Below are 27,576 nucleotides of genomic sequence, written 5' to 3'. Positions count from 1 at the left end.
CAATTTTAAGTATTCTAAGGCTTTAAATGAAGGTGTGTTGACTGCTCTAGGATGTGATGTAATTTGAATTTCTTCTTTTAAATTCAGGTGATGAAAGTAACTAATTGTATCTGATGAAGTCTCTTCAACTTATTTAAAAAGGAGAAGAAAGCGCTTATACATTTGGATATTCTACAATTTTAACCTTGGATTACAATAACATTTTGGTGTGTTCATATAAACATTTGCCTGCTCCATTCTACTTTGTGATTGACTAGTGATTTCTGTTTGTTCACCCTTGACATGGTAGATCGACCACTCTGCTTTGCAAGAGATGGTCTTCTGTCACATCTGGGATTTCTGTTAATGGATAAGGCTCTTGCCTTCCCCATAGTGCCTTTTTTGGGCAATGTCACACTAGCAAAATTCCCAACATAAAAATATCTTCAAAAAGCAACGTCAAGGTTATGCTGCTAAATGCTAGGAATCTAAACCTAAAACTGCACTCACTTGAAACAACCTTCACCTTAGAAGATGTTGACATCTGTGCAGTCACAAAGACTGGGTTTATGGCTGCGGAAAGTACCCTAGCCTTACCGGGTTATAATGCCTTCCACACATTCGGACCACAAACTGAAAGTGCGAGAACTAAAGGAGTTGGAGTATCAATATTCCTCAAAGAAAAATACACCTCTAGATTGGTTAAACAAAACAAAACAATTCCCTTGAACTAATCTACATCCAGTTGACTGTAGGTAAGACCCCTTTCCAAGTTATTGACAGTTATAGGATCCCCTCCATGAACCAGGATACCCACACTGCATATTTGGATGTACTTGAATTTGCTCAAGATGCAACCAAACACCCTGGTTTTAGGTAACTTTAACTACCCAGCCATAGACTGAGTAAATTATATGTGTACTAACATACTTGCCCAAAAGTTCTTGGACTTCATCAACTCCAATGCCCTGGACCAGTTGGTTGACACCCCCACATGGGGCCCAAACATTATGGATCTGGTGCTCACTAAGATGGGTGATCGTTGCACCATCTCACGTGTGTGGCCCTCCCTAGTGAGGTCTGATCATAAATCAGTCTCATTAGAAGTAACAATAACATCTGACCCCCCATTAGCAGCAACTAGTCTAAAAACTTCTCCATAGTCAATTACAACCTAATACGTGATGGCATTACTAGCTTCATAGCCCCTGCCCTCATTGATGGCATGGATACCTGTACTGAGATTTACACCAATGCCTTGCATAAGCATCTGTAAAAATGTATTGACTCAGCTGTACCTGATAGGATCAAAACAAGATCCTCAAGAAAGAACAAGCCTGCCTGGTGGACATCCGCTATTAACAAGATCTGAAGTAGTTAACTTCATTTGTTCATCAACCTGTGGGTATCGGATCCAAGCCGGCAGCTTTATCCAGCTAAGATCCAAGCTCCAAGCTCCTCCCCCCTACCCATAACCCCCTGCCATCCCTCTCTGTCCTCGGATCTCTTTTGCCGCGGCTTATTCAAGCATCTAGAATGAGTTTCCAAGCGTAGGGTTTCATGAGCTATATAAAAATTTACCTTTTTTGACCTAGTTTTTAGTTTAATCCATAGACGAGTGAGTGTTGTTTCCCCTTTTCTGTTAATTCTGTTACTTGTTAGTAATTTTCTATCTTTTAGTTAGTTTAGTCTTCCCCCCCTCCCCCAGTGTGTGTGAAGGTGTGTGTGGGTTGGGCCTATCTTTGTTAACATGTCTGAGGCCCCGAAAGCAATTTTTTCCAAATGCACCGAGTGTGGCCATAAGCTATCCCCAGCGGATGGACACACTCGGTGTGTTATCTGCTTGGGGTTGACCATCTCTCCTCGGACTGCACAATTTGTGCAGCCAATAACCCCAGGGCTTTGAGGGACAGGAGGGCGAAGATGATTCTGGCGGGACTTCTGCCCCCAGACTTGGCTTCATCCTCTTCTCCCTCAGCGGCACCAGCTGAGACCGCGGCGGTCCCGCCTTCCATTCCTGCTCCCCTGGCCGGGGCTCACCCTTCCACCTTGGCTCAGGAGGAGAGGGAATCTAGGAGGGAGAAAAGGAGAGAGAAACACCACAAGCGGCGGGCCGAAGCTTCCTCCTTGGCTCCGCCGGCTAAACAGATATCCTCTCCTAGGACGCCCGGGCCTTCTCCTTCCCAGCTCCATTCACCTCGTTTTTCCCCGGAGCCAGAGGAGGAGACCCAGTCGCCTTCGAGGTCATTGAGGTGGCACTGCAGGCCAGCCTCGGTGGCCTCGTCTAGATCGACTCAAAGTTTGTCCAATGCAGATATGGACCGGATGATGCGTAGGTTTCCTCAGGCCCACCTGCAGATGGGAGTGCTCCTGGCTCCCCCCCCCCCTCCAGGGGGGAGCTCAACCCCATTTTTCGCCCCGATTGCTCCTTCTCCAACCTACTTCCGGGGTTCGGAGCCATCGGATCCAGGTAGCATCGGAGCCGGGGGAGGCTCGGCGCCGATAGTACACCCTACTTCGGCTCCGACCGCACCCTCGAGTTTGTTGGGTCCCTTTTCGGATCTGAGCTCTCGGAGCCGTGAGCTGAGCTTCGGATCCGGAGGTGTCAGTGTGTCTTCGGCTCCATCTCAGTCGGAGCATACTGGCCCTTCGGATCCGATTGCATCGACGCTGGCTCCGGTCCACTCTTCGGATCCGAAGGGACTGCTCTCGGGTCCTAGAGAGAGCAGTTCTCCTTCGGTGTTCGATTTTGTGGAGAGGGTCTTGTCGAGGGATTCAAGACCCCAGGCTCCTGCTACGGATCCCCCTCCACTCCCTCTCAGACGGGCCTACCTTCCATCACCCAGCCCCAGGGACAGCCTGCGCCTACGTCCCAGATGGTTCCCTTAGAGGAACAGGATGTGGTTGGTCAGGCATCTTCGGACAGCCCCCCCCCCCCCCCGAGGAGGTTCCTCACAAAAGCAAGTGCAAGAGGAGGCACTTGGACTCACCCGAGTCCCTGACAGAGGACACAGACTTAGAGGAAGGGGAAGGTTCCCCAAGGTCACCCCCCGAGGACGTCTCCTTTGGAGACATTATGGAAATGCTTCCTATTAGACAGGGGTGGTCAGCCCAAAAACCTTCCTCCGATGAGTCTGTGTTTCTGGAGGCATTTGACGCAAGCCCAATCTACCTCTTGGGTGTCCCCTCCCACCGATCCCCTGGTAGATCTGATCACTACCAGGGCATGGAAGGAACCGGACACTGTGGAGCCCATACCAAAGAGACCAGACAAAATCCTCAGTCCACCCACAGATAGGACGGTTTGGAGCAAGGGTGCTCCGGTAGATGCCATGTTGGTGGCGGCTGCCACCAAGGAGGAACTAACCCAGGAGAGTTCCTCGGTCCACCCTCCCGACAAGGAGTCTCGGACGATGGACCGCCTAGGGAAGCGGATGTTCGCTTCAGCTACCTTCTCCGTAAGGTCGCTGAACTATATGGCACATGTGATACGACTCCAGCGGGATCTCATCAAGGAATACGCCGGGTCGCCTCCAGAGTCCATGTCGGCCGAGGATAAGAAAACATTCTCAGCTGGAATGGCCACTCTTAAGTCCATTTCGAACACTTCTATGCGGCTTCTTTCCCATGCTACGGAAGGAGCCACTAGAGCTAGCGGAGCGGGAATTGTCTTATGGCGGCATGCTTGGCTCCATCTCTGTGACTTTGCGGAACCCTTCAAGGCGTCCTTCACAAATGCCCCTTTTGACGGCTCTTCGCTGTTTGGCAAGACTGTCCGTGACACGCTGGTCCAGAGCGAGAAAGACGGGAAGACGTTGTCTGCCGTCGGGATCTGCTTCTCGGCTCCCCAGAGGTCCTTCTCCAAGGAACCAAAGGGGACAAAAGAAGATGTGGTTCCGGAAATCTCAACAGTCCTGTTTCGCTCCGGACCCCTCGTCCTTCAGAGGCAGAGGAGGACAGGGTGGATGCCGGCCCAGAGGCAGAGGGGGACCAAAGAATTTCAGGTCGAGAGAACCTTTTTCTGATCAGCCCATGCAGCAGCCCTGAGGGGTTACCCGACTGCTCCACTCTGGAGGCAGTCGGGGGGCATTTCTTGAGGCACCTAGCAGTTTGGGAGTCCATTACAATGGATCGCTGGGTGCTTCAAATCATATCCAGAGGTTACACTATCCCCTTTCTGAATCTCCCTCTCAGACCCCGGAGCCTCCCTGATGTCTCACCCAATCAAAGGGAGGCAGCAGCTACAGAAATAAAGCATCTGCTAGAAAAAAAGAGCAATCCAGCCCACCCCCCAAGATCAATCCAGATCAGGCTTTTACTCCAGGTTCTTTCTGGTGCCAAAAAAGACGGGGGACTTGAGACCAATCCTCTACCTGTCCACTCTAAACCTGTCGGTTGCCAAATAAAAGTTCTGGATGGTTACCATTCAATCCATTCTCCCACTCCTGCAGGAGAACTACTGGATGTGCTGTATAGACCTCAAGGATGCGTACTACCACATTTTGATGGACAGACGATCCAAAAGGTTTCTCCGCTTCCGGCTGGGAGCCAGCCACTATCAGTTCAGGGTCCTCCCCTTTGGTCTCACCACAGCCCCCAGGGTGTTCACCAAAGTTATGGCAGTTGTAGCGGCCCACCTGAGGCTTCAGGGACTACAGGTCTTTCCGTACCTAGACGACTGGCTCCTGACCGCCTCCACCAGGCATCTACTAAGTTCAGCCAGGAATTACTTCCTTCACTTGGCCTCTCATCTGGGAATCTCAATCAATCTCAAAAAATCCTCCCTTCAACCAACTCAAATCTTGGATTTCATAGGGGCCAGGATAGACACAAACCTGTTGAGGGTCTTCCTAACTCCGGACAGGCTTCAAACTTTGACACTCCACGTGCTGGCCCTCCTACAATTCTCGGCTCCTCCAGCGGAATTGGTCCTGAGGGCGCTAGTTTCCATGGCTGGGGCCATCAATCTGTCACCCCTAGCTCGTCTAAACATGAGGGTCCTACAATGGACCTTGCAGCTTCAATGGTCCATCCTGCAACATCCACTAAGTGCATCTATCCCCCTCAGCAAGGTTTGCAGGAAATCCCTACTCTGGTGGATCCAGTCCTCGGATCTCCGGGAAGGGCGCCCCTTCTCAATGTCCCCACCCCAATCCACAGTGACTACGGATGCTTCTCGCCTCGGGTCGGGGGGGCACTGCATGGGCAGAACTGTCCAAGGCACGTGGACCCACTCAGAGACCTTGTTGCACATCAATGTCCTAGAGATGAGGGCGGTGCTTTTAGCGTTGCAAGCACTCCAGGCTCTTCTTCCCTTAGGGACAATTGCAATTCAAACAGACAACATGTCAGTAGTCTGGTATATCAACAAAGAGGGGGGAACCAGATCCTATCTGCTTTGTCGAGAGGCCATGAGAGTTTGGGAATGGGTGATCACCACCAACCGCTTTCTCATAGCAACGCACATCCCGGATCGGTCGAACATTTTGGCAGACAGGCTGAGTCGAACCATCCTCTCACCATACGAGTGGTCTCTGAACCCGAGAGTAGCGAAGCAAATCTTCCTCAAGTGGGGTCAACCTTGCTGCGATCTTTTCACGTCGCCTTCGAACGCAAAGTGCAGCGAGTACTTTGCTCTACTTCCCCCACCAGGGGAATCCCCCAGAGACGCTCTAGTGCATGTTTGGCCATCTGGTCTACTTTATGCTTGTCCGCCTTTTCCTCTGATGGTAAAATTCCTGCAGAAAGCTCGTCGGTTGGGGAGCAGAGTGATCCTCATAGCCCCATTCTGGCCTCATCAAACTTGGTTCCCTTGCCTATGGTCTCATCTAGTGAATCCTCCATGGATTTTGGATCCTACTCTGGATCTGATATCTCACCCCCTAGGGTTGACAACCCCAAACCTGGACAATCTCAAGCTCACAGCTTGGTTGATCCAGTTCCAATAATAGCTAGGACTCCCGGCATCTCCTCTTCTGTTAAGGCTATCTTAGTAGCCGCTCATAAACCTTCTACTAGAAAGGTCTATAAGAGCAAATGGAAATGTTTTTTGATCTGGGCGGAACATAGAAATTTGGATCCCTTTACAGCCCCGATACCAGCTGTATTAGATTTTTTGTCATATTTATTTGACCAAGGTGCCAGCTTCTCTACGGTCAAAGTCCAATTAGCAGCGATTTCCCACTTTCATGTGGGAAGTGATCTTGGTCCTTTAGCTTCTTCTAAGATCTGCAAGACTTTCTTAAATGGTACTTTCTTAAGACCTCCTGTTAAGGATGCGGTCCCTCTGTGGGATTTAACCCTTGTTCTCCAGGCTCTTACTGGCCCTCCCTTTGAACCTGCAGCTTTGGTGGATCTAAAATATTTATCTTGGAAAACGGCCTTTCCTCATTGCTATCACTTCGGCTAGAAGGGTTTAGGAGCTTCAAGCCCTTTGTGCCAAACCTCCATACCTGGTCTTACATAAAGACAGAGTTTCCCTCAGGACCAATCCCTCCTTTTTGCCTAAAGTTGCCTCTGAGTCCAACATTAATCAATTTATCAATTTACCATTTTTTTCCCCAAATTATCATAACAAAGGTGAATACAAATTACATTCTTTGGACGTGCACAGACAATTGAGGTTCTACTTGCACAGGACTGCAGAACATAGGAAATCTGAGCAACTCCTTGTATCCTTTGCTAAACCCTTTTTGGGTAAACCTGTGTCAAAAGCTACATTATCCAGATGGATTTCCCAATGTATACTTCTCGCATATAAGAGTTCTGGCCGACCTGAACCTGTCAGAGTTCAAGCCCATTCTACTCGATCGATTTCTACTTCTGCTGGCTTTTGGTCCAGAGTGTCCTTGGATGACATTTGTTCAGCAGCCACTTGGGCTTCATCCCATACCTTTATTACTCATTACAAGTTGGATATAATTTCCAGAGGGAGGGCGTCCTTTGGTTCTGCAGTGCTCCGGAATATTCTTCCATGAGGACCTCCCAAGTTTTTTGTAGCTGGGGACTGTGTCCCACAGGTTGATAAACAAATGAAGTTAACTACTTCAGATAAAGAAGTTATGTACTCACCATAACGTTCCATCTGAGTAGGTAACTTCATTTGTCAGCAACCCCCGTCCCCCCGTCCCCCTAACCTGTAGTTCGTCCTTTTAGGATCTTTGTGCTTCCTTTCCAGATGACATCAGGTTATGATGTTTAGCTGATCCTTTGTTTTGTAGTATTCTGTGATACTATAGCAAACTCGATCTGAGGACAGAGAGGGATGGCAGGGGGTTATGGTTAAGGGGGAGGAGCTTGGAGCTCGGATCTTAGCTGGATAAAGCTGCCGGCTCGGATCCGATTCGGATCCGATACCCACAGGTTGCTGACAAATTAAGTTACCTACTCAGATGGAACGTTATGGTGAGTACATAACTTCTTTTTATACAGTAACAGAAAGAAATTGCTGTCCAAGAGCAGGAAGGAACAGTCTCTGTATTGGAAGCATTCCTTCCTCTGCTTAAACAAGCAAATAAGAGACCTCATAAGGCATTCTAAAGCTAACTATAAATCAAAATTAGCCTCCTTTGCTAAGGATAACCATGAGACCTTCTTTAGCTACGTGAGAAACCTTAAAGGAAAACCCCAGATCAGACCAGAACTGGTTGTTAATGGCACCACATATACTGAACCCACAGAAATAGCCAAACTGCTGGTTGATAGGTTCAGTGAAAGCTTCTTAACCTTGCCCCCATCACATATCCCACAAAGCATCCCTACCACCTTCCCTTCACCTGGTATCTCCAAGGAGCAGATTGTAAAAGCTCTCTCCAAAGCCAAATCACAGCCTCTGTGGGACCTAATAATATCCCAGGCTGTGTTCTAAATGGATTAAAACAGGAATTAGCTGCACTGCATGGTACTCTTTTTAACCATAGTCTAAGCACTGGTTTTGTATCTGCTGAATGGAAAACTGCAACCGTCATCCCATTACAAAAAAGAGATGCCTACACATGTCCTGGGAACTATAGACTCATGAGTCTGATCAGCCTAATTTGCAAGGCTATGGAAAGAATAATCATGGACCTTATCAACAAAGATACAGGAGACCTCCAAATGCCTGACCTGACTCAGTTTGGCTTTGTTAAAGGGAGATCCTGTCTCTTTAACTTGATGGACTTCTTTGAGACAGTCACCAAAGCCCTGGACGAAGGCAAATCCCTGCATACAGCCTACCTGGACCTGGCCAAGACCTTTGACACAATTCCCCACTCAGGTTTTATTGATAAACTCACCCAGCTGGAGATCAACCCGTATAATGTCAGGTGGGTTGCAAATTGGCTCACCAGTAGAACACACACAGTCAAAAGAGGTGACTCTATCTCCACCATCAGACCCGTAACCTGTGGTATTCCACAGGGATCTGTGCTGGGGCCCCTATTGTTTGGAATCTACTTCTCGGATGTACAGGCTATAACAAAAGGCCTATGGCTGACAACGTTTGCTGATAATTGCAAACTGGGTGCAGTCATAGAGTCCCCAAATTATGTCAACATCCTACAAGAGGAACTTACACAGACAAACGACTCATGCAAAGTCATGGGCTAAAACTCAGTGCAAAAAAATGCATTGTCATCCCCCTTGGCAAGGGGTGTCATCCCTGCAAATTACCACATTAATAACAACACCCTATGCACGCAATCAGTGGTGAGAGATTTGGGCACATAGGTTGACAGCAACCTTTCCATTGACCACCACGTCTCCACACTGGTAAGAAAAGCTTTCTACGTTACCCACCTCATAAGTAAGGGCATTGCACCCAGAACAAAAGAGGTTATAACCCCCCTGTACTCGTCACTCATCAGGTCAATAATAGAGTACAATGCTACCTTTAGTATGTACCTTACCAGGCACCTGCAGCAGCTGGAAAGACCTCAAACGTTTCTTACAAAGGAGATTAAGGGTCTTCGACATATGTCATATGTAGACAGACTGAAATCACTGTCACTGTAGTCTGTGTCTTACAGACTACTCAGTGGTGACCTCTGCCTTGTATATAAAGCAATCTCAGATCCTGCTCTAATGGAAATAATGCACATTTCGTAAATCAAATGGTATAAGATGCACTTTTTCTAGGGAACTCAACCAAGCATGTGACATCAACAAGATTTGATGGAGAGACAAACTTCCAATTCAGGTGAAGCAGAGCCCTTTACTGACCCTATTTAAGTCATCATTTGGGGACACGATGACTGCACCCAGTTTGCAGTTATCAGCAAACTTTGTCAGCCATAGGCCTTTTGTTTTAGCCTGTACATCCAAGAAGCAGATTCCAAACATCTACGACTTATTACTGTAACTCCTTTAACCAACGCTTTCCAACTGTGCTGCATTACCTCCACTATCCTATTCTCTAAATCAAGGTTTATAATTAATTTGTTATGAGTAAACCCAAGTACTGTATTGTCTGTATTTAAATTTTCTGTATTTAAAACTTTTTATTGAAAAACCCATGTTAGAATTTGTCTGTACACAATATAAATTCTATTTCGAACATATTTAATTTGTTCCTAACAACTGTTACCTGGAGCTTTTCTCCACACTGTTGATCTGGAGTCTAAACTACTACAATGTATACATATTTTGTGGAGCTTTTCTCCCCAGGCCTCTGCTGAAAAAGGGCTACCAGCTCAGGCGGACAAACCCGGTCAACAAAAGTAAAATAAAAATAAATAATAATAAAAATAATAAAGTGTAATTTGGATGACTGGATGGGAAACCTCAAATTCACTCCCGGAGTTTCACCTGTGTCCCTGTTGAACAGGGGCAATAGTCGGTGACTTAGTTCCACTTAATACTTTGATATTCTTGGGAACATGGGTTCTACTTGACTAGGCTTGTAAGGGCCCTAGGGCCGTTAGCCTAGTAACCTCCTGTGAAACTCCTATGATCCTATTGCTACTACAAGCACATTTTCACTCAGGATTCCTTGGTTAGAAGATCTCATCCAAGCACAAGTTAATACTTCTTTTTTAATTTTTCCAAATCTTTTGGGTTTCTAATACCATGGGAATGGACCCCATTCCTAAGTCAAAGTACGACTAAAGTTCATGAAATTAGTATTGTTTCAATCTTTGATGTCAGCCAAAAGTGCACTTCACAGTACCCGAAGTGTGCCCAGTAATGACGACTCCTGCAGTTCATACGGAGTTGCATGAATTGGTAACATATCTAAATACAATTGTAGATTCTTTCTTATATGACCCGTTGCTCCTACTACTATTGGAACTGTCTGGGTATCTTTCTTCCACATTGCTCTCTTTTCTGCCTGCAAATCTTGATATTTTATGACTGTGTTTCTCTGTACGCAAGACACTGTAATCACTGGATGTAGTGATTTCAATGATCAGTGCTACTTTTGTCTTACTTTTCATGGACCACTATATCTGGTTTCCTCGCAGCTGTCTTTTGAACTATTGGTAATGGGTGATCCCATGTGATGTAGACTTCATCATTTTGTATGATGCCTTGTGGTTCATGTTTCTAGTGTTTTTCAGCCACTTCAGTACCATAATGTTTGCAGAAGCCTCAGTGCGACAGTCTTGCCACATTATTGTGCCTTTCAGTATACAGTCCTTCTGCCACTCATATGTTGCAACCAGCAATAAAGTGTGTGACTGTTTCCATTTCTGTTTTACAAAACCTACATTTGTCTGTTTCTCCCACATGTTCAATGGAGTTTGTAAACCAGTGTGTACATAGCCCATTGTTTTGGACTGCCAATATTAACCTTTCATCTTTGGTTTCAGTTTGCCTCTCTTACTATTCCTGTGTTCCATCCTGATCAACATGAGGTTCTTCCAGAAGTTTTTGGAACTATATTTATGCATTTTCCACATTTCTTGCCTTCTCATCTGATCATTCTCTTTATATTCTGTTTGTTTTTTGGCACATTCAGTTGCTGCCTGATTTTTATCTACTTCTGGTTTGTTTCCATTCCTGCTTGATGCTGATATGCTTCTGCTAGAGTAAACAGGGAAGTCATCTTAGATTTTTTCTCCTCATGTTTCAAAAATGTTACTACTTTTTGGTCTTGTGAGGTCAGCAGATATGTGTGCAGTCCCACAATTGCAGATCTCTACATGTAATCAATTTCAAGGAGGCCCATACCTCCTTCGGAATGGGGAATATATAATCATGGTATGCACTGATTTTTATAAATCATTTGGTGAGCATGAAACATCCTTCTTGTTTTCCTATCTAATCTATCCATCATGATTTGGGGCCAGTCAGTCACTTCAAAACTGTAAGCTAGGACAGGAAGAGCAAACTGGTTTATAGTCTGAATTTTATTCCTAGATGTCAACGTTGTTTTCAGCATTAAGTCCTCTAAAATATTCTTTATCAAGTTTTATTCACATTTGTTTGTGTTTTATTGTTGATCCTTCATCAGTTTACAAATATTTCTAAACTCCCTCTTGCTCAAGTTCTTTTATTTTCTTGTCCCAAACTGATGTTTTCTTGGTGCTGCAGTATTCCTGCATTAAAGGTTACTTTTGCACATTTATCAAGACCAAATGACATTCTTATATCATCTGAAAAAGATTTGACTACTTGCAGTTGTGCTTTCAGTTCCTCATCTGATGAGCTGTACAGTTTTAAATCATCGACAAAGAAAAGATGAGAGGTCTTTACACTTTGTTGTTTTCTAGGAGCCAAATTATAGCCTAGACAATTTAAAGGGTTAAGGGCAAGACAGAATAGCAACGGTGACAGGGAGTGACCCTGGAATATCTCCCTTTGATTTTTTATCCCTGGAACAATAATTTGTCCTTTATCATGGCATAATTGCAAAGTTGTTTGCCACTGTTTCATAGTCACTGTAATATAATTGATCAGTGTAGGGTAGATCTTGCAAATTTTTCAGCACTGTCTTATCCATGAATGTGGGATACTATCAAATGCCTTTATTTAGCAACAGATGATCCTTTGCTCCATATGACTTTTGTTTATTACCCTTTTGTTCTATTGCCATGATTGAATTTTCTTCTAAATGACTATAAACTCTGTCGGCATCAGTTCCGGTGTATAGTTTGTATGTCGTTGGAAGGCAAGTTATTGGTCTATAATTTTTAGGATAAATTGCAGGTTCACTCTTAAGTAGGAGCATTGTTTTTCCTGTTGTTAACCTGGTTGGTGTCTGTTCAGGGTGCGCATATAAATTGTTCTTACTCATGTCTAAATCTTCGTGCAAAAGATGTTAATACTTTTTGCCAGAAGTTAGGTACTGCATCTGAGCCTGGTATTTTCCAATTGGAGGCTTTTCTTAACTTTATCTCAATCTCTCTGGCCGTTTCTTCATCCCATTTCATATTGTGTATCTTTGAACTTCTTATTCTTTCTTTTACTTCTATCCATTTAGCATCTTTGTTATGTTCCACAGGATCTTCTTAGATATTTCTCCAAAATGTACCTACTTCTTCTTTTTTTGGGTGGTCTTTCAATTCCTTTTACCTTGTTTCCCAATTCTCTATAGAACTTTTTAGCATTATCAATAAATTGCTTATTTTGTACTTTTCCTTTTTATTTATCTGTGCATCTTCTAAGTTTTTCCGCCTGTGCTGAGATTTTTAGTTTATTTGCAATAGTGCATGATAGATCCTGATCCATTATAATACTGCTCATTGCTTTTATTACATCTATCTTTCTGAGTATTTTTGTTGATCTGGTCCCTCTTCTATACTCTTCTAACAGTCACACTTCTTATAGGTTCATAGGTTCATACTAGGCTATCTGCCCTAGGGCATTCATAAGCCTAGCCAAAGTGTGTTTGGCTTTCGCCACCCATTTTAAATTAATTTTGCTATGCCCTTTTTCGAGGTTAGTATACTGTGCCTCTGTCTAACAGTGACACAGAAGTGATACTGGGGGGTAAATGTAATGGATGCAAGGCATTTAACAGACTGAGCTACTGAGTCAGTTGCTTTATAGTTTTCTCTATTTGATACTTCCATAATGGTATTCGATTTCTCCCCTTCCTTTCCCTTACCATCCTGGGTTCTTGTGGTAGAATTTTATCTGCTATAAATTTAGCTGCACAGTAATATATCCTGTTTACCTCTATTATATCACATGGATCTCTACGGACATTCCTAATTATTGCATTAATTTGTTTTATCAAACTTCTGAATTTTGGAGTTTTATTGACCTTCTACGGTTTATTTCTTTCATTGATCTTAATATGTCTATCTCTATTTAATCAAGCAACTCTTCTCTTATCTCATTTTCTTCTAAACTAAGAACACATTTTTTGTTCTGCAGTTCCTGTGGGCATTCTATATAGAGTTATGTAGCATCTTCCTGTGGCACATTCTCTTCACTTTCATCCTGTGTCATCCGGTCCTCTGTCATATGGGAACTCACTGGCCTATCACTCCTCAGCATTGACTGCGTCAGAGTTGCCACAGTTTCCTGTTCCTTCCCTTGCTGTCCAGCTTTAAGTGAATGTTTATACTGGTTTTTGTGGAAGGCTCCCAAATATCTTCATATGGCAACTGCCCAGTTGCTTCTCGTTTTACTGGCTTCTCCTTAATTTGGATGTTTATTGCTCTTTCCTGCTGTGTTGCTTTCTGAGTTAGATTTTCTACACTGAATCCTTCACTTCGCAGGTACTCCATAACCTCAGTTTCTGTTTCTTTAACTTCTCCGTTACTAATCTTCTTTTCTACTTTTCCTCTCTGTCTTCTTATTTTTTGTATTGTAAAGCCTTGCATGTCCGGATTCCTTTGCCTGTAACTCTCTTCAAATATCTTTGGTGCTACTCTTTTTGTATTGATTCATTTTGCTTTCTCCTTTGGATAAGTATTACAGCATAATAAATCTCATTTTCTTTCCCACATCCATATTTCTTCTTCAGATGTCTCCTGATCTTCCTGTTTCTTCTTACTTTGAGGACTCGTTCCATCATGCTGTGATGTAACCTGTGTTACACCTTCTACACCAAATCTTTCCCTTTGCAGACATTCCATAACTTAACCTTCTATTTTTTTAACTTCTACTTTTCTAATCTGCTTTTCTACATTTCCTCTTTGTGGTATTATTTTTTCATTGTATAATTTTCCATATCTGGATGCCTTTGCCTGTATTTCTCTTCGAATATCTTTGGGGCTGCCTTTTTTGTATTGATTAATTTGCCTTTCAACTTTGCATAAATATTGCACCATAACAAATCTCTCTCTTTCCCATGTCCGTATTTCTTTTTTATACTTTTCAAAAATCTCGGGTTTCGTTGTTTATATTTTCACACTTCCTCAGATGCTTGTTTTTCCAAACACATCAAAATTTCTTGTTCTGTATAATGTTTTTCACAAATCTGTTTTATTAATGAACACAAATTTTTGTTTGAGGCTTCTGACAGTTTTTCTTGTGGAAATATTTTTCTTTCCTCTAATTTCTCTCTTAATCTTTTTGTATATCTTGTCTTTGGAAATTCTGGGCATTTTGCATAATAGTAACAGTACATAATTTCTTTCTTATCTTCAATAGTCCACTCTATCGTCTTTATGGCTTTTCTTTGGCCTATCAGTTTTTGTGGACTGCTACTTATTTCTGCAACGGGGGGGGGGGGCATCCCCCACCCTGAGCCTGGCCTAGCCCCATTGTAGGAATGTTTCCATATTTTGAGGATTCTACACTGTCATTTTTTTCCAGTCCTGGTACCAGTGCACCTACCAGGGTTGGGCACTTTCTTATCCTGGTTTTTGTATACCCAGCTATCTTTTTTATTTTTGACCTTTTTCTGTCCATGATGTATGCTATATAAAATACAGTCTATATATCAGTGTCGTCTTGGTGAGATTTTATGAAAAACAGGGTCTACCTCGTGAAGGTTCTCACCACCACTTGAGGATGAATTCAGTTTCAGCAATACTACTCTCCTCTGCTTGCTGACTTATCTCTCCATTTGGACCCCCATACTTCTTGTGTGACTGACCACTTGCTCATAGACATCACAGTTGATAGTGCATCAGATGCATTTGCGTGCACAGGAGACCTGACACCAATGGAAAAAAATGGATGAAACAGACTATGCTTTAGTGGTGAATAACTCAAATGTTTCAAAATGACACTACAATGTCATTCTGTACTAAGATCTTCTGTTGTAGCAAGTTTACTTAAAGAAATGCACTTTAGTATTAAGCAACAATTATATTTATAACATCTAAGTTACAGTTCTGCTATATGAATGCCTTGTGCACCAATTCAATGTCCATTCTAATCAAAAATACTTGTTGTTATGAATACCTTACTGTTCAATTCCTTTTTCTATACATCAAAAACAAAAGTATCACAATCTGGGCAGAGTATGACAGCCATTGTTTTATATCTGTAATGTCAGATAACATATCTGAATTGAACTTAAGAGTTCATTGCTTTTTGAATTCTACCATGCACTTGTCAGTTTTAGGCTGCCAGCTGTCACCTAATCTACAATTTGTACAGCACAGATTATATAGACTCTTGTGATATACAGAGACAAAGTACTGCTGCATCATATAATGGACCAGCAGATCATTCTATATTGAGACAAACATTGGTCCACACAGCTAAAATGTAATCATGGTAGGCAAGTACAGTTTACCTCCTACTTCTGCTATGCATTGTCTGCAAAGTTAATTGTTAATACCAGGGCATGTATAGTGAGCACAGTGAGAGTGAAAATGGATGCATGTGCCATCTGTTAAAATCTTTGTGATATCTAAGCAAGTCTCAAAACTTTTCTGCAGTTTGAGGTAGGTTTACTATAACACAGTCTGATAGACTGTAACAAAAAGATGAGAGGAAGAGTGTAGTGGAAACAAATGATCAGAAATGATGTGGAAGCAAAACAGAAAAATTAAGAGATGGTATGCAACTATTTAAGTAGGTTAGGTAGCCCAACATTGCAAGACGGATTAAGTTATGAGACTTGGCCAGTTTGAAGACTTATTTGGAAGCAAGTTGTATATAATTAGAGGGAATTTATTCCATTGTTTAGCTATGTAGACACAGTAGGATGATTCCCCTTGTGTTTTGGTAGAAGAAATATTCATCATTAATACTGTCTCAGTAGCATATGCATGCCTGCACATACCCATACTGGCAGCTTTACAGGGCTAAGAACCCCCTCCTGTGACTTCCTTTTATAGGGTGTTGGCAAAGCCCCTCCTATCAGGGGAAGCCTAATCCCTGTCATAGAAAAGACAATTGTTCAGTCTTCTAGTGCAAGCTGTAGGACTCGCACAGTTGAATCTTCTCAGCAGCCTACATTGGTGGATTACAGCTTCCAGACTCCGTTTCACGTTGTTGTTATATATTTTTTTCATTTCTTTCTGTTTTATATGTGTGTGTGTGTGTGTGTATATATATATATATATATATATATATATATATATATATATATATATTTTTTTTTTTTTAAATGTATGTTAACTTTCTAATTTAATATACTTACTATTTACTACTGCTGTTAATTCTTCTGTGAATTCTAATTTACTACTATGCTGTAATAATACTCATTTTAAGCAGTTATAGGTCTTTTCTATAGAGTTATATGATGACTGGGAAAATTAAGTTGTGTGGTGTCATTTGAACATTAGAAGCTGCCTTCTGCATGGCCTGTTTATCTGCTGTATTCTGAAATTCTGACAGGAAAATATAGGATTTTTTTCACTTTTTTCATCATTCTGATTTAACACTGCAATAACTGTTTTATCATTAAATTGCAATTTGCTTTACTTACATTTTCTGCAGAGATTTTTTGTTTTATTTCTGACAAAGGAATTTCTAAGTAAATGCTTACCTTTGCTGTTTTGAAAGGTTTGTATTTGATTGATTTTTTTGGTACTATTTCGATAAGTGAGTTTTACTTGGTATTGTGACTGTGTATGCTCTTGTTTACTACATTGTGCAGGTTACAGAACAAGGCTTAGCATATTTTAAACTGTTTATTCTATATTTTATGTAAGTTAGCTGTATTTGCTGTGTGAGGACGTAGTTTATATTTTCTATTATTGCTGCCCTTAATAGTGTCAGGGTATTATTCTGGCTGGTGTCTTTTCCACTGACTTGATGGATCCTGATACAGCTGCCCCCCTAGTCAAATCCAGTTGCACCTAAAAAAGAAAAAAAATATTCAGCAAACTAGACACATATTCCTGTGCTGTTCCAGTACCTGGGAGGGGTCTGGGATAAGAGCTCCCTTGCCAGACATAATATATATCTGTCCCCAGATATTTTGTCCACTGTTGTAGTTCACAGTAAGAAGAAACAGAAAATTCACTACACTGAATATATTCAGGTTATTACCATGTATGGTGCTGATGTGGTTTCCTTTGCTAAGTGTTTTACAGCCAGCTGATCTCAGAGACTATGCTGCAATTCAGAATGACTATGGCTACCTTCTTTAAAGATCAGTCTACTGCTGCAATGTTTGGGGGGGGGCTCTGCAGACAACAGTGAACACTGTGTCCGTCCATTCTGATTCTTAAGAAAGGTGAACAGGTTCAGAAACCCAAGCAGGTGTTCACCTTTCCACAGCTGCTAAATTTAGATATGTAATTTGACTGGAAGCAATCTGAAGCTTTTCCAGAGATTGGCAGTTTAAGATCTTATTGAGGATGAGATTTCAAATGTTTTAGCTGTTCTTCATCTGTTACCAGCCTTAGAAAATGCCTGTAAAACTGCATGCAGAACTCCTTAGGCTAGTGAACCAGTTCCTAAGAAAGCTAAAAGGAAATGCAAGGTGTACTGTGATCCTGAAGCTCTTGTTGCTGATTTGTCAGCTGAACCAACTGCAGTTTTCCCAACTGTCAACTCTAGTGAGAGGGCCTTGTCTTCTATTACTCTACATTGCCAGATAAAATGGAAAAAAAGTTGCTTACGTCTAGTAATTTTGTTTGTAGAAGTTTATACTATCAGAGCTTTATGTGGAAATTTAATTTGCAATGTGTTTACAGTTTAGATGACTTTTCTGCAGCTTTGCCTACTGAACATAAGTGTTATATGAATACGATAGTTTCTGATGTGACTCAGGTGTCAAAACATGCTTTGAGGAGTGTCTTGGAGGTGAGGACAGAAATGCAGCTGCTTCTGTTGCATTGAGAAGATATGCTTGGTTACATAACCATTTTTTTCTGAAGATTTAAAAAAAAAAAAAGATTTTGAATGCTCCTTTAAGTTCTGAATTTGTGTTTGGTCCTGCTGCCACTCAGATTTTCAAACATTGAGATAATAGGCGTAAATTGATGCATGGAGAATCCAAAAATTTTCATATTCCCATGTTCTCCCCCAACAAGGCATCCAAGTACAAAGGGAAAATCCCATCCTACAAGTCAGGGTACCAAGAGGAAGTGGCAGGAGGATAATGCTTCCAAACCAATTAAAGGGGGGGGGGGTCCTTTTCCCAAAAAACATCTTTCCCTTGCTAAAGAATCATTATTTTAAGACTTGGGGCATCCCGTCCCTTACTCCTTTTCCTCTGCCCCATTCCACTTCTCCCAGGCTTTTGCTCAACTCAGCAGGCTGGCCACAAATAGTCTTAGACAAATGGATGCAAAGTATAACTCCATGAGGATACTCTTGGCAGTGGACAGAACATCCTCTTCTCTTCAGGGAAATCCCTCTGTAACCACCAGATCAGACATATCTGTTCTCTCTGGTACTCCTTCACATGTTACAAGCAGGGGTTGCATAACCAGTTCCTGCATCATGTACCCAAAAAGAAGATATCGTGGAGACCAGTGTTAAATTTGTCATACCTAAATACCTTTCTGAAGGTACCCAAATGCAAACTACTCACCCTGCAGACAGTGCCAATCCTATTTCTGGACCACTGTTTCATGGTGACTTTAGATCTGAAGAATGCTTGTCATCTCATTACAACTGCTCCCAACTTCAAGTTGAACCTACAAAAGTCCTGTCTCACACCTTCAGAAAGAATTGTCTTCTTGGGGTGTATGATTGACACAGAAAAAAGTATGGCCTTTTTACCAAAAGACAAAGTCCTGACTTTTCAAAATATTTTCAGGGATTTTTCTATCCAGGAAGCTGCTTCCAGAACAAAATTTCCCAAAATTCTAGTCCTCATAGCATCAGTGATCCTCATGATACCAGTGGACAGACTCCACATGAGAAAGATTCAGTGGTACTGGAATTTGTGAAATGAGATTTACAGTGGTAGTGGAATCAGATTATCTCAATCCAGACCTACTGTTCTCCCTCCAGACCCCAGTTCCTTCAGTCCAAACAGACTTGTCAGATTTCGCATTGGGAGCAGTGCCTAGGGGAGTTCAAGTGCAAGTTGAATGGGGACTTCAGATGCTACAAAGCACATAAATGTCAAAGAAATGTTAAAAGTGATTCAGGCCTTAAAAAGTTCTTCACCACTTATGGTCTCAAACCCCCTTTTATTGATTACAGACAACACCACAGTTATGTGATATCTGAACAAACAAGGTGATACAAGGTCATGCCTGACTCGCTGGGTGGCATTCTCTGACAGTTCAGGCCTTATACATCATGTCAGAGCAAAACATAGTGGCAGACAGATTAAGCAGATCTTGGACAGATCCCCACAAGTGTAAACTCAGGACAGAGGTCTGCCAAAATTTCGTCCAGATGTGAAGAAGGCCTCAAATAGATCTGTTCGCCTCCTTTCAAAACATATACTTGGAAAGAATTCTGTTTGAGACATCCTTGTATCCATGCTTGAGGACAGATGCATTCTTGTTCCCTTGGACGGGAATGTTCCTTTAGGCATTTCCACCCTTTCCACTGATACCCAAAGTACTTCTGAAGATTCAGAAAGAATTACCAAAGATCATTGTGGTGACCCCTTTTTGGAGCAGGCAGTGTTGGTGCTCCCTTTTAATGGAATCGGCTAAGGGCAATTAGCACAAGCCTCCTCACACTCTGGATCTGCTTACAAAGTGTCAGGGTGACAGGTACACACCATCTTGGCACAATTACAACTGACAGCTTTGGTGATTCTATCTTGATACCTTTTAGTTACTAGTTCCATGAGGATGTACAGCAGCATTGAAGGAGGCAAGAAAATATGCAACTAGAAAATCTTATGCTTAGAAGTTAGAGATTTTGGTGCCTAACCAATATTAGTCAGTCCGGTGTGGTGTATGCCCCTCTGGATTTGAAATATTTGTGTTTGCTACTCAAATACGGCTTATCTTATGCATCTATGAAGATGCATCTTGCAGCCATCTCAGCTTGTCTGCCCATAGATCTCTCGCTTTCATTTCTTATTATGGTCAAACAGTTTAGGAAAGTAGTAAGTAAAACAGTGATCAGGATACACCACGAGAAGTCCGTTTGTAAGAAAAAACTTCTTTATTCCATGACAAAAAGAGAGATAAGCGCTTTCGCGTGCTTAATGCACGCTTCTTCAGATCTACTACTATCATATTGTTACATCCCTTTTATATAGTAAAAAGCAGACATTTAATTCAATACAATAATCAGCATAATCACCTAATTAACTAATTAATTAATCAAGTTAATCAAGTGATTGGAGATACATCATAAAAACTTACTAAGTCATCAGTGCAGCATTTAGAATGTTTAAAAACATAATATATCTTTCTTATTCATTTCCTTCAAGACAAATCCTCATAGCCAAAATATATCTCTAAAGTACACTTATTCACAGCTCTACTGCCTTCCCGACGCAGCTGTGCATCTAGAGGATTACTAAAAACATCAAGTGGTGAAGGCACACAATTGTATATAAAACATATAATATATGTGCAGCATACTTGAAAGTGTATATAGCTATAGCTGTGAAAAATGTCTCGCTATTGTCTTGGTTCATATGATTTAGTAAGACAAAGCACAATTTTGTAGTGACGCTGTGCGTCTAACTAACTTCCTCATACCATAGTAACTGAGAAAACTGAAAAACTATATTCATTATGAACGTAAAGACGCAATGATATTATTTACATTGCGTCTTATTAAACGATCAAAATTATATTCTTAATTTCATAGATAACAACTTGTTGCAATCATATTACATTAAGAATTCATACTTATTTGTAACAAAATATATAGACATAGTAATATAAAAACTCCATGACTATAAAACTAAAATTACAACATATAAAACTTATACCATAACTATATAAACTAAATAACTATGTTAAAATGAATTAACCATACTATTATACAACCTACCTACTGAGTGAACAATGAAAATAGGACAAAACAAAATTTTGTCTGTGGTGTATTATAAGATGGTGGTGTATGGTCAAAAAAACATATTAATATTCAAATAACCTACTTATCAAGCAATAAATGTATAACAAACTAAAATGCTAACTATAATATATATAAATGTTAGCGTGGGTTTCATACATTTAATATCAAAGTCCAGAGACCATTAACAATACTAAAGAAACTAAAAAATTTATTGATCTGATTTAATAAATTAATCACTTGTCTATCTAGGAATAAAATTGATCAGGCTTCATCTAGCTTGATCATATGTAATAATCATAAACATCAATCCAGATTTCATTTCTGTTGCAGAACAGGTTTCAAGGAGACATAGTTATTAATACCAGGCTCTCTGTGTGCTCCTGTTCTAAAGATCCAGTCTAGCTCTAATTTATGTAAATGATTACTTTTGTCACCCATTCTAACACTATTCCTTGCTACTTGTAAGACCCTGAACCTAAATTCATGTGTAGGGTTCTGTTTTATGTGTTTGGCTAACGCATTCAATTCATTCTGTTTACGAATATCGTAAATGTGATTTTGGTAGTTTAGGAAAGTAGTGTTACTCTTGAGACTCCTTCTAAAGCAAGTCCCTCCTCCTTGGGATCTTAATCCTGTTCTTGAAAAATTGACCTTATCTCCTTTTGAACCTGTCTTTCAGTATGATTTAAAGTTCATCACTTAGAAAACTGTTTTGCTTATTGCTGTGACATCTGAAAGGCAAGTCTCTGAGCTGCAGGCTGTCATGGTGGACCAATCTTGTCTGATTTCCACAAGGAGACTGTTGTTTTATGCCCTAATCCTTCTTTCATGCCAAAAGATATTTCTCAATTTGCCTTGAATCAAACAACTAATCTTCCATTTTTTTCAGGAAACTAAAAACAAGGGAGATAAGATTTTTGCATACCTTGGATGTGTACAGGCAGCTCATGTACTAACCTTGACAAAACTAATCCCTTCAGGAAAGCTGAACAGATGTTTATTTCCTATTCTAGGGCTAATAAGGGTCAATCTATCTCTAAGCAAGTGATTGCTTATTGTTTGTCCTCTGCTGCTGTTTTTTGTTACTCCCATCATCATCATCATCAACAACTTCCTTTTTCCCATTTTTCTACATGGGGTCGGGGTATCGTGTTAACTGTCACCAACTCTCTCAATTCAGTGCCACACTCCTGCCTTCTTCAACACTCATGCCTGACTGTGGCAGATCTTATCTCTCACAATCCATCCACCGTTTTACCAGATACCCTCATTTCCTCTTACCTTCTTCTTGTCTGTCCCAGATCATCTTCACCAGATTGTCATCGTTTTTTTTTTGGTGCATATGCCCGAACCACTGTAATATGTTCTCTTTCGTCTTTTCTGCAATTGGAGCTACTTTGGCTTCTGCTCTTATGTCTTAATTTCTTTGCCTGTCCCACAGTGTGCATCCTAGCACCCTTCTCAGGCACTTCATTTCCATTACCTCTAGCTTTCTCATCTGCTCTGCTTTTACTGCCCAGACTTCTGTACCGTACAGCAGTACTGATTACACCACTGTTTAGTACACCTTACTTTTCAACCTCTTTGGTATTCTTCTGTCACATAGTACAAATGATATTCTATGCCAGTTGGCTGCAGCCCCTCTGATTCCAACTTTAACCTCTGTATTCAGAATTCCCTTCTGTACAACCATCCCTACCAGATACTTGAAGCTATTAACCTGCTCCATTATTTTCCCTTCTGTCTCAATTTTCAGCTTCTTCTGATTTCACCAATTTGCTGGCATTACCACTGTACTTAGTTTCATCCCATGTGCTTTTAGTTTTGCATTCCATTCTCCTATCCATTGCTGAAGTTCTTGCTCAGAGTCTGCCTGTAATACTACATTGTATGCATACAACAACTTTGTTGATCTATCCCCACTGACCTGTTTGATAATGTAGTCCATCACCAGTATAAACAGCAGTGGGCTCTGAGCTGAACCTTGGTGCCCACCTACTTCCTTTGGAACGCTGTGTGAGACCTAACACTGTTCGTACTGGAGTCATTGGCTCCTTGTACATACCCTGCACTAATTCTATCAATGTCACTAGGACTTCAAACCACTGCAGTACTATACAAATCAGCTTTCTTAGGACCTTGCCATTCATATGCTTTCTCCAAGTCTAGGAATCCCTAGTTGGACTCTTTCCTCACCTCTGTCTTCTTCTCGGCTCGCTGCAAATGTCTGGTAAGCTGTAATGCATTTTGATCTGAATCTAAACTGCTCATCTCTTATCTTTCCTTCTACTACTCTGCGTATCTGTTTATCAGTCACCTTCTCCAGAACTTTAATGCAGTGTGACAGGAGTTTGAATCCTCAGTACTGCCCACATTTCTGGCTGTCCCTTTTGTTCTTGCACAGTGGCATGAGTATGCTTATTCTCCAGTCATCTGAGACATGCCTTTTTCTCCACACTGCTATGAGTACCCTCAGGAGCCATTTCTGCCCTGTCTCAACTAGCATCTTTATCATGTCTGCTGGTACCTCATCTGAGCCTGCTGCTGTTCTTAACTTTCTTTTCTTCCTCTTCTTCTCTCATCAGAGTCTGTGTCTGTGGCAGTACAGCGTCTGTGGGGTTTTCTTCATTTAAAAGCTGTCTCCAATGCTCTGTTCTTTGCTATTGCAAATCCTTTCTTAGCTTCTTTGTTAGCTAACCAGTATTCCTTCCTAGCCTGATCTGTCTTTTCTATCTCCCACTTTTTCATGTACTCCTTTCTTTTAATGACTTCCTAGACCTCTATATTCCACCCACCAGCTTTCCTTATGTACTTTATTTCCATACCTGGTTTGGCCACATATCTGGTCTGTAGTCCTGACACATGGTGTTTTGAGGCACTGCCATTCTTCTTCAACTCCACCAATTTCCTCCTCCTCTTGGGGTCCTAGAGCCCGGAGTAATTCCTTGTTGTAGTATTCTAGCCCTTCCTCCTTCCCCATGATGTGCGTTTTTGTTCTGGATGTCTGATGATCTTGTTTCCTTAGGCTGGTATGCCTCCTGGGGAATTCAGTTCCGGGGATTGTATGTGCAAATGTCGCTTTTATGGCCGGCGTTCACCTAAGCCATTCATGCGATGTCTCATGTACTAACAGTACTTAATAGCTCTTGTACACTGGCTGGACGTCGGGTCACCCATGGAGGGGAATTCACCCACGTAAAGAATACTGCAAAATAGAAGAGAAGGACATCTATGGTTATGGTAATATTTTACACAACTATTCTGTCTATACAACTCTTCCCCCTATAGGGCACTATGTAGAGTCTGTGCTGCTGCCCACAGCTCCATTCATTGGTGAGTTTGAGATGGAAACACACAGCACATTTTTCAGAGGTGGGAAGAACCCCACACAGGGAGAACATGCAAACTCTAAACAGGCACTGGCTGGAGGTCAGAATCAAACCTTGTACCTTATGCATTGGAGAGGAAGACCTTAATCATTATGCCAACTGGTTTGGGTGAATTGTTATTCAAACCATGATAAATCTATTCCAGGCAAGGTTACAGTGCATTTAACAAGAGCCTTATCCTCTTCAGTGGCATCTAGAAACCTTCTAGAGACAGCAACTTGGTCCCATGTTCATACCTTTACAAAGAACTACAAACTGGATTCTTTCTCAGGTTCCTGTGCAGGCTTTGCAAAGTCCATTCTCCAGGGCATCCTGGATCCTTGTCCTTCCTCCTCCTAGGTAGGGTAGGTGTTGGGAATCCACCCATATGCCACTGAGACAGTATGAATGATAAACATAGTACAGTTGTGCAAGTCCAATTTACCTGTAATAGTAGATTGTTAAATTTCACACTCTCTCAGCAGCAACACCCACCTACCATCCCACTTATTTTATGTATAGCTTGATGGCATCCAACCTTATGTTGTTGGTCAGCTTTGATTATTTGAGCTGTTGCTTTTTGGCTGTGAAATTGTTTCAGGCAATTCTTGCTTCTGTCTCTTCTTGGTTCTTCCTACTTGGCACTAAAAGCCTGAATAACTGGCTTTCTGTGACAGGGGTTAGGCTTCTCTTAGTGGGAGGGGCTTCGCCAACCCCCTATCACAGGAAGTCAAATGAGAGCATTCTGAGCTCTGAAAAGCTGCCAGTGTGGGTTTGTGCAGGCATAGAACTCATATGCAATGGTGACAGAGTGAAATTTGAACATCTACTGTTATAGGTAAGTAAGACTTACAAAACTGTACTTTTTTTCTCTTTGTTTAGTTGTGCAGTTACAGTAGTATATTTTTTCTCGTCTTTTGATGGGTAATGATTTGTGAAACAAAGTGCCCTTGATTCAGATACCACATTACTGCTTAGGTAGTGTTGAGCAGTTACCAGGTACAGTACCCTGTGAGCCTTTTGGTTGTTGGTCGTGTGTGTGTTGGATGTAATAAATATTTTAAAAATCAAAATTAAAACGAAAGGTTTTGAATAGATCTTCCTAATCATTTTTGGCATTATACACATGCAGATGCAGACTGTCTGAGCAGTTAGATCATTACAATATGCTCTGTTGTCTGAAGGTTTTCATGTCACAAGAGTCTTGTGCAATTATTTATAAATAGGTGGAAATGCCAAGTGTTTTACCAACCTTGAAGTAATAAAAAATAAGATAAGTGATGAATTTTTGAAGAGACATGTTGGAAGCTATTCTTGGCTTGACAGGTGACATGGGGATACAGTAATGTGAAAATAAGATGGAAGAAGATAGTTGGGTAGCTATGACTCTGGTAATGCTGTAATAAACTAGTAATTAACTCCATGCCTTTTATTTTCCAGGCCCTACTGACCTCAGCATGAAGTCACTGACATCAAATTCAGCATCGTCCAATACAAACAACAGGGGTGTACAGGCAGCACAGCTGAGTCCAACAGAAATTACTGCAGTGCGGCAGTTAATTGCAGGCTACAGAGAGTCAGCTGCTTTTCTCCTTCGGTCAGCAGATGAACTGGAAAACCTGATACTGCAACAGAACTGACTTTTTGACTAACTCCAATGCAAGGAGTAAAGTAACCCATAAAAAGAGAACACTCCTTTTCCACTGAGAGGACCTGCAACTTGCAAGAAACCACTCCACACATCTTACCTTTGAGACTGGACATTTGTTATGAAAGTATAGGGTTTTAGTCACAGATCACCAAGGGCTATTTGTGAGCGTTTCAACTTAAATCTCATCATGTCTGCAGGACCTTATCTGTGCAGCAGGTTGATATACAGATGAGAGTGATGGACATTTGGACCTGCTCATTTTAGAAGACCACTGGGATCTGTAATCCACAGATTTCTTACAAAGAAGTTTATGTAAAAGTTGGAAATCCACAGCTTGTATTTTGTCTTTCCTGATTGAAAGTCAATGACTCAAAGACTAGTTTACAGAAGATCCTCTCGTACCATTAATTTAATTTTATGATGGTATGTAAAAAGATGATAGTGGTCAGAATTAACATGGTTGCTTGGAAAAGTGGCAGAAAATTCCCTATCTGTACAAAAAATGCTATTGGAACAGTGTACTGGGAGAATTTTGCTGGCATTTTGGGTGGACATGGGTGCATTTTGCCATTTAGCTATGGAACTTTCTGTGCACCTATCTCGAAGTTCTGTTGCGGGGACCATGTAATGAGGATGACTTATTTTGTCTGGAACTTTCTGTGCATCCTTATTGCAGTTTTTTGTGGGGGCCATAAAATGAGGATGTTTTGTTTTACCCTGTTATACAAAAACAGTCATTAACCCATTGCTGCTATGGACTTCATATTGCCAGACTTAATTCTCAGACCTGTTGCCAGCTTGGTGTATAACTGCACCTTCAAACCTGCACCTCAGTTCTCACATTTGCTCAGTCAGTCTTCAGAATGTGGTTTAAATTGACCTTATGTGTTCTGCATTTGCACTCCAGTGTGGGTTCCAGTCGAGACTGAATTGATCACAAGAAATAAAGTCTCAGAACTTCAAAAATCTCACTTGGAGCCAACATCCTATACCAATTAAAATTGGGGAACTTTATATATAAAGTGATACTTTATGTAACATGCTTAACAAACAAGAAAGATTGTGACTGCACTAACACCTTTGCTCATATGTTTGCATATGTAGCATTAACTTTGCCATTTCAGTTGGAATGCATTGGAAGCTTGCTTGAAGTTTCTATATTTTCTTAGGAGTAATTCTGAGTGGTGGGGGTAGAAGGACAGGTCACTGTAATTGTAGGCACATGACAAAAAAATCAGGGATTTCCTTTGTGTTTGTACATTTTAATTGCCATAACTTGCTCCATCAGTGGGAAAAATGTCCCTTTCCATACATTTAGTATATATTCCACATTAGAAGTGATTGATC

At 41.5% G+C, this 27,576-nt stretch overlaps 1 protein-coding gene across 2 annotated transcripts in view; it reads left to right on the top strand.

The window, feature by feature from the left end:
• Positions 1–27,243, top strand: part of NOL4L (nucleolar protein 4 like) — a 1,816,355-nt gene extending 1,789,112 nt beyond the window's left edge. For both annotated transcript variants that reach the window (XM_044090353.1, XM_044090354.1), the window contains one exon: positions 26,019–27,243. In XM_044090353.1, coding sequence (XP_043946288.1) covers positions 26,019–26,218 — 200 coding nt within the window. In that variant the 3' untranslated portion in view covers positions 26,219–27,243. The remainder of the gene's footprint in view (positions 1–26,018) is intronic.
• Positions 27,244–27,576: the final 333 nt, after the last annotated feature.

The sequence above is a fragment of the Protopterus annectens genome, chromosome 12.part0 (genome assembly GCF_019279795.1).
Source record: "Protopterus annectens isolate FY-2018-M chromosome 12.part0, PAN1.0, whole genome shotgun sequence".
Classification (NCBI taxonomy): Eukaryota; Metazoa; Chordata; order Ceratodontiformes; family Protopteridae; genus Protopterus; species Protopterus annectens.
The sequence above is the reverse complement of the archived record's forward strand: the minus strand, read 5'-3'. Positions and strand labels throughout refer to the sequence as shown.